Below are 8,152 nucleotides of genomic sequence, written 5' to 3'. Positions count from 1 at the left end.
GCAATCAGGCTCCAAACACCGCCATCCTCCCCACCCTCCAAAGGATATAGTCTAAATCTTCTTAATTGGGAAAATAAACACCTTATACTCTGGGGTCAAAGAGTTTTGTTCCCGGATCTATCATCCCACATAAATGTGGTTGCTTTCAGAAGAACCGAGAATGTGGTGTCATTTCACAAAACGCTGAAATGAAAATTAGACCGCTCTGTATTTATTTTCAATAGAAAGGAAGATTTATTCACAGAAATATAGCACAACCTGTTTGAAGAAAATATATCTATATATCTTTAACGTGAATTACTTTATAGATGTGACTATCAAAGTCAATTATTCTATGAATCTACATATGTCACAATGTATCATACAAAAGATACACATTGGTACGTTCTGTTTGATCTTCCTCGCTATTAGCACTTGAACCAGCAAGGCTGCTTTGCAGGACAATCAACTGTACACGCGTTAATAAAGTTAAATATATGGGATCTTTGGGGTGGAGTCTTTGCTAATGTACATTTGGTCTCCTCTTTACTGAGGATGAATCCCCTCGTCTCTATAAAGTGTTCCTTGGGGGTGGGGGGAAAAGTCTCCAGCTTCCCTCTCCATTTCCCCCGCCTTACACACTGAAGATGGTCTCCTAGGCTTGAGGTTGGTCAGGATGCTGTAGGTCCACACAGGCGATTTGTGTTCACCACTTCTTTCAGGTCACTCTCGGGTTTGCCAGCCACCATAAAAGGCCAAGTCTGTAGCAGGAAATGACATGGGATGGGAAAGGGGATAAAAAAAATGGGGTTATCACTATGATATTACAAGTGTCTAGTGAGACTGTGCTACACCAGAACACACGGTCAGAACAGCCTCGCCAAATTTTTATCAGCAATAAAAAGTGGTTGAGCTAGGCAACCAAGTGCCGGGTTAATCATTTCTAGCGATGACTCCGCCGGATTGTACGCAGTGGCAACGCACATAAAAACGCTTAGCCTCCCAAAGTCATTCGTCTCTCTCCCTTGTGATTATATATAGTCCTCCCAGTGATGAATCGTGTTCTATCCATCCCAGAAACCGCTCTCTCTCTCGCTTTTTAGATAACCGACAGCGTTTTCCTGAGCACATAATTAATACTAGGATATAGGAGTAAAGACAGATCAAAACCGTTCTTCCTAAACTGGATAATGTCAAGGCACCGCTCTCATGTGCTGCTCCTCTGCTTTGAAATGAAACCCATCTTACCAAAAGTCTCAGCCTTCTATGCTGTACCGATTACTGTAATTCTACTATTAGAAAGCCAACTCCTGTTGTTCTTACTCAGGAAAAAGTCTCACTGAGGTTAAGGGGAGGTTTAGCTGAGTAAAGAGTGCAGGATTAGACCCATAATTTAAATTATATTATTTCCCCCTCGTTTTACCGCTGCACTAAGAACAGCCTCCTTTAATAGCCTTAGCAACAAAAAGCTGCACACCCGAAAAGATTTTGCAAGGAGTACAAAGGGGTTTCCCTCAGACTGCAGTCTGCCCACTTGTTAGATTGCTGGGTCTACCCACAAGTTAAGATGCAACTATTTAAAAAAGAAATAGCGCAAACCCTTATCAAATCACCTTGTGGATAGCAAACTGCCGGTTATTTTTCTGCTGAGCCCAAAACGTTTGAAAAACAGCTTAAAAAGATCACCCCACTGAACGGCCACAATGTTTGATGAAATTCATTTATCGTGCAATGTCCAAACGTGTATTAAAATTTAAACACTAAATGAAGAGTAAGAATGATCTATTTTAACCACCGATTTTAGAAAATGTATTCAGTCCTTGTAATGGCTTGAATTATTACTATTATGGATACGGTTGGCAGTACAGCGAGAATGAATTACACAAACACACACACACACGAGAGAGAACTTGTGTTTCATTTATCTTTACTATACTTCCAACGCTACAGTAATAGCTACAATTACCTAATACATCTTTTAAATCCGTGGTTAAATTAGAAAACTCTCACCTAGGATTTAGAGGATTTTTTTTCTACTCTAAAGTTCTCATTTATAAAAGAAACATCCCGAGAACAGTAAATCCGAGGTAATGAAAGAACAGATCTATGGTGATGTTTAAAAAAAGCAATTTTTTTATGTGTGTGTGTGCTATTTTACATCAATAAACACCAGAAAATAAAGAAGAAATGAAGGCTGAATCTTAAGAAATCGGACCTGTTCCTATATACTGAACAATGCTAAAGTACTTAATTGAACGAGAAATCCTGGTTGGATAAATACAATGAACTTGTTACACAGTTTTTTTAGGGACGTCATCCCTCTCCCAACAGTGTGTGTAAAAGATGTTACTGAATCGATTTGCACAGTTGCAGCGCTTTTGACCTGTCACCCCCTTTTGAGCAGATTAACACAGGAAAAGCTAGTGCCATTATAATGTTAAGATCTTTTTATAAGTCAACTAACAGCGTTTGGGGAGGGAGGTGACTTGGAAGGCGTCTGATTTATTCTAATAAACGCAATAACTCAACGCCCCAAATATACTCTCAGTGGATCTGCCAGCAGTCCCCTCTGAAGGGTACAACACATGCTGATTTCCCCCTCCCTTCACCTCAGTGATCAAGTGTATTGATGAACTATTAAACGCGACCAGGCGGGAACTTACCAGATTGACTGGGTGAATGTAACCATTTTCGTACTTGTCATTGGCCAGGATCTGTCTCAGGTGAGCAATGTAGCTGGATGCCAGTCTCAAGGTGTCCAGTTTGGAAAGCTTGGTGTCTGGAGGTACCCAGGGCAAAGTGGTCTTAAGCCTCGAGAAAGCTTTGCTGAGTACCCTCATCCTCGCTCTCTCCCTGGCGTTGGCAGCGTTTCTCTGGACTTGCTTCCCCTCTTGGCTCACTCCATTTAAAGGGCTCTTTTTGGTGGGAGCCTTTTTCCTCTTGCCTGGGGCGCCTCTCCCCTTTTGGGGGGACGCGTTCTCGCAATTGGAGCCCTCTTCGTTGCTCTCGTTCGACGTCCCAAACTCTTTGTTAGAATCCATTTTCAGGCCATCGCATTCCAGCATTTCCACCTCCTGAAGGTCTTCCACATCGCTGAGCGAGCCAGTGGACATGGTCTGAGAGATGCACAAAGATCAAAGCTTCCTCAGGGGCAGGCGTTGGGTGAATACCTCAGGTTGAGAAGACGTTTCCCCTCGCCCTGGGGTGTGATAGGTTTGCAGGCAAGAGAGGATCCCCGCCCCACCCCCGCTTCTTGCCCGTGTTTGAGTGAGAGAGAAAGCTGAGGAATTTGGTGAGGACACTAGTAATTTATCTGGGGAATAGAGAGGCGGATCCGGCTGCAGCCCAGGGGAGGGGCCCTGTCCGGCCACTGCCTGTTGCTGCTCACCAAATTCACAAACCTCTGCTCAAGAACAGGAGGGGAAAACAGGCACCAAAGAAGAGTTCCAGTGATCTCAACATTGTAATTCAAATCTTCCCAACTGGAGCAAGGCAGCTCCCTCCTCCTCTGCCCCTTAGAACTCTGCATGGCTCTCCCTCCTGCCTGCTAGATGACCCAGGCGTCTGGTGTCATCCTTGTCCCTGACTCCTGATGAAAGTTAAAATGCCTCCTGATCAGGGTGCCCAGAGGATCTACCAGGTAGCTGACTTGGAGATGGATTTTTAACACAGAGCTTCTGAATTGTGTCCTGTAAACTCATCTGAAAGAAATTTGTGGATGATTGTTTGAGAATGCATCCTATTAGGATATACTCTGAAACACGAAGCTGGTTCCCTTAGTGAAAGCACAGAAATTGAAGCCAGGAGATCTGAATTCTGTTATAGGCTTCCTGTGTGACCATGGCTAAGCACCTTAATCTCTCTGTGTTTGAGTTTACCCATCTGTAAAATGGGAATAATAACAATAATAAAACAACAACAACAATAATACATGTAATTAATAATTAATTCTTCCCTAATTCTCAGGTATGCTGTTCAACTTATTTCATCAATATCTTCAAAGCACTTAGAAATTCTTCCAATTGAAGGCCCTGTATAAGTGCAAAGTGATATTATAATTTAATGTTAGAATATTTTCTTTTAATAAGAAATAGAATAAAAATATATACCTGCAAATTGAAATGAAATCAGGAAAAATATTTACCAAATGTTGCAAAGTTTGCATAAAAAGTTGCCTTTAAATATAACATCAATTTAAATAAATATATTTCTTTCAAAGATTTTGGTACTTATGTTAATATTTATTTTGTTCATTTATATTGTAGAAATAGCTCTAGTTGTCTATATTCAGTTTACTGCATGATCCATTATCAAAGACCTGCTGGGAGGTTTGTCTGAGTAAATACAGCATGAGGTGGCCCATAGAGTAAGAATTTCAAAAGAACTCAACTTTGGCCTATTTCTGCTGCTATTGAAGTCGATAGGAATTTTACCACTGATTTTAATGAGTGCAGAGTTAGATCGATACTGAGTGTTTTCATAATCCCACCCATAATGTGTACATGTGTAAATGTTATTAAAACCCATGTAAAGCTTTTTCTGAACTATATATAGTAGATTTTTAAAAGCACTCATCTCTGGCCTAACTCCACTTCCACTGAAGTCAATGGTTACATGCCTCTGTCCCTGGAGGGGGCAAGTGTAGAGGGAGCTCCATAGAAAAGTAAATGCAGCCTGTTGTATTTCCTTCCCTATCTCGTCCCCTCCCCACACATAGATCTTGGACCAAAAATAAGTCTCTCTGGAGATTGGGTTGTGCATATGTGTGGGAGGAGAGAACAGGACTACAGAAAAGCAGATCCACATATGGGTGGTGCCCTCTGTGTGTATGCAGAACAGTACTATCTGGTCCCCAGGGAAAACAATTACTTAGGAGACTTAATCACAATGTGTAACTTAATTGCTCCAGGCCTGATCGAAAGCTCCTTGAAAACAGGAGAAAGACTCCCATTGGCTTCCGTGAGCACTGCATCAGGCCCTTTGTCCACACTTCTAAAATAATCCTCAAACCAACATAATATTTAGGGGATACTGTGATGCTAAATTAGTAAATGATGGTATAGTGGTCTGAGATCTTCAGATGAGAGTTTTTACAGAGGAACAAATATTATTAAATATAGATTTTAATAAGCAATGAAAGTATCTCTTACCTCTTTATCCATTTAGGTTTTCCCTTAGTTATATAAGCCAGAAAAAGAAGTGCAGATCTAAACTTTAAACCAGTCCTTGCCATTTGGCTGCAAGATAACACCCCCTACTCAGAATAGGATAAGAATATTAAGATATCATATCTTCAAGCTCTGGGATCTGTTGGGAATTCACTAACCTCTAATGTCATGTTATGTTAACTGTGCCCTGTTTGCGTTTTCCCTGTGCTATAAACTAAACAAATTGTCAGCATATCAGCTCTAATGAATGAATTAGGATTTCTTTCTTTATAACATCCTTGTTACAGATCCAAAAATTACTAATCACCAGCATGGAGATTTATGAGCTTTCTTATTTTCTGTGCCTGATTGTTGTTTGTGCAGGTGGAGATTTAAATGACCATATCCACTGCAAAGATTTATGGCCTAAGTGATTGATGTTATTAACCAGCAACAGGATTCTTCCCAGAACAGGGATGACAGAAATATCAAGTTGAAGGTGCGTGTTTCTTTGAGCACAAGTGACCACAGAGTGCAATATGTAAAGCACAAGAAAAAGCACAGAAAATAGTAAAAGGATATCAAGCAGTATGTCTCCATAGGCTTTCAGTTAAGTGACTTTTAACTGCATCCTAGAAATTTCTCAAAGTCTTGACTAGACGGGAAAGCAAAAATAATTTTCAGATTTTATGAAAACATCTAAAACACATGCTAATAAATACATTATAAAATGCATCTTCACACACATACAGTATGAATCTGAATTTTAGAGACAGTGTGCATCTTTGGCTTTCATTGACTTCAAATGGAGTTTTGAGTCCTCAGCACTTCTGAAAATCAAACTAATATCGATTGTATTTTTTTATAAAAATGGATACAGAGGGTGTGGGTGTATACATGCATACACATGCACATATACTCTGAAAATCAGAATAATCTAGATCATATTTTTAATATAGAAACATATGGAGTGTATATATATATATTTATATATATATTTATATATATATATGCTTTTGTGTGTGTGTGTGATTAATTTTGTAATAGTCTTCATTGAGAAATAGACAATGAAAAGTACAAAAAGTTAAATGATTTACAGCTTGTATATGTTTCCAAATCCCACACATTTCACAGGATATCCAATAGAATTAGGCAATTATGCTGTTTTACAACTCATCAAAGCCACAAAGCCAGACACTACAAAAGCAGACAATACTTCACAGACATAACATGTTAGAGGGGTTGTGGTAGTGGTGATGGTAGTGGTGGGGGGGGGGGGTCCTCAGGCTTAAGACAGATGAACGCTGCCCTGCAGAATTGGATTCTATCCCTGTTTCTGCCACAGAGTTCTCATGGAATGCTGGGCAAGTCATGAAACCAAACTTTTCAAAGGTGGTCACTAATTGTGTGTTCCTTATTTTCTGGGTACCCAACTTGAGACTCTGGGATCTGTTTTGCAGAAGTGCTGAACACTCACAGCTGGAACTGAAGTCAGTGGGAGTTGTGCTTTGAACATATCAAGCGCTAGAGAAAGTTAAGTACTGTGAAGAAGCAAGTCTTAAGAGTCTCAGATTGGGCACCCCAAATTGGTGGTCACATTTGACTTTAATCTCTCTGGCCCAGATCCTCAGAGGTATTTAGGATCCAAACTTCCATTGAAATAAAATACCAAAATACCTTTGAGGATCTGGGCCTCTGTGGCTCAGCTCCCCATCCACCTGCAGCTTCTCACCCCAGTCCCAGTCTCTTTGTCCAGCCAGTCCCAGTATCTCCCACTGGGCTCCTCATCCAATCTCAGTCTCTCCACACACCTTCCCTAGCTATTTGTCTCAGTCTGTTTGTCCAGCCAGTCACAGTTCTCCCCTTGCACCCTGGATCCCTGTCAGATATGTCTTCTCTTCCCATAGCTCTGTTCACCCCTGTTGGTTTTCAGTCCCAGTCTCCTTATCCAGCCATTCCCAGTTTCCTCCAGTCCCCAATATCAGCTCTTTGCCCCCAACAGGCTCCCAGTCTTCCCCCCTTGTTTCCCTTCCTGGCTCCCAGTCTCCTCGTCCAATCAGTCCCAACTTCCCTTTTCTCCTCACCCTGCTCTCAGCCCTCATCTCTCCCCAGCTCTCTGTCCCAGTCTCCTTACCCAGACACTCCAAGCATCTCCTTCCTGGGCTCTCAGTCCCAGTCTCCTTATGCAACCAGTCCAGTGTCCCTCAGCTCCCAGTCTTTGTCTCCTCCATTCCTATCCCAATCTTCTTGCCCAGCCCCTCTGTCCCTCTGCCCTAGCTCTCAGTCCCAGTTTCTCTCTCTCTATCCCCCGCATCAGCCTCCCGTTGCTGTCTCCCTGCTTCCACTAGGCTCCTTATCCTAATGTACTCCTCCCCCCACTCCATATGCCTCTTGTCCTCTCTGCACCTTTCTCCTCAACACTGCCTGGCATCAGAAGGGAATAATTGAGATCACAGGTGAGACAGGACTCCACGGTTCTAGTACCTTGTGTAGTTCCAATTTTCATTATATAATTTTTACAAAAAAATCTTTTGGGGCTGACATAGCTCATAGTCGTGTTTGGTCTCAGCTAAAAGCTAAATCTGAGAGAGTAGAATGACCCAAAAAACCCCATACAATGCTACATGCTAATTTTAAATAGCTATCATCATGATAATAATTACATACAAAAAACTACATTAAAAGAACCTTAGGTTTACAAAATCAAGCAATCAAAAGTTAGGAAATGCCAGAATTAACGTTGTCCTTGCAACACTAATTTGGCTCCTTTTGTGCCTACGCTTTATGATACAGTTTTTAATTACATGATCACATGCTATTTTTTCTACAGGACCCCTGCCTCATTCAGTGCACCAGAGTTGTGTAGTGAAGGAGGTTGTTGTCTGTAGGATCCTGTCACACTTGCTGTAGGAGTTGGAAGGCATCTAGTGAATGAGACAGGAAACTGCAAGAAGGGAAAGGATGCTCTTGTTTTTAAGGCAGTCGAATGATGTCCTGGAGAATTGGTGCAAAAGGCACATCCCTGA

The 8,152-nt window shown here is 41.4% G+C and overlaps 1 protein-coding gene across 1 annotated transcript; it reads right to left on the bottom strand.

The window, feature by feature from the left end:
• Positions 1-210: 210 nt before the first annotated feature.
• TCF21 (transcription factor 21) lies at positions 211-3,261 on the bottom strand. Its single transcript, XM_005280297.4, has 2 exons — positions 2,643-3,261; positions 211-740 (listed from the first exon to the last, which is right to left on the bottom strand). Exons 1-2 carry the CDS (start codon positions 3,090-3,092, stop codon positions 651-653), a joined length of 540 nt encoding a protein of 179 aa, XP_005280354.1. The 5' UTR covers positions 3,093-3,261; the 3' UTR covers positions 211-650.
• Between the last annotated feature and the right edge of the window lie 4,891 nt (positions 3,262-8,152).

The sequence above is a fragment of the Chrysemys picta genome, chromosome 3 (assembly GCF_011386835.1).
Source record: "Chrysemys picta bellii isolate R12L10 chromosome 3, ASM1138683v2, whole genome shotgun sequence".
In the NCBI taxonomy this organism is placed as follows: domain Eukaryota; kingdom Metazoa; phylum Chordata; order Testudines; family Emydidae; genus Chrysemys; species Chrysemys picta.
The sequence above is the reverse complement of the archived record's forward strand: the minus strand, read 5'-3'. Positions and strand labels throughout refer to the sequence as shown.

What these genes read in the sequence shown, in the direction of transcription:
- TCF21 (XM_005280297.4), bottom strand. Translation starts at nt 3,092, where the DNA reads ATGTCCACTGGCTCGCTCAGCGATGTGGAAGACCTTCAGGAGGTGGAA. An exon ending in ACATTCACCCAGTCAATCTG is followed by an intron (nt 741 to 2,642) that starts GTAAGTTCCCGC and finishes TTCCTGCTACAG; the next exon opens with ACTTGGCCTTTTATGGTGGC.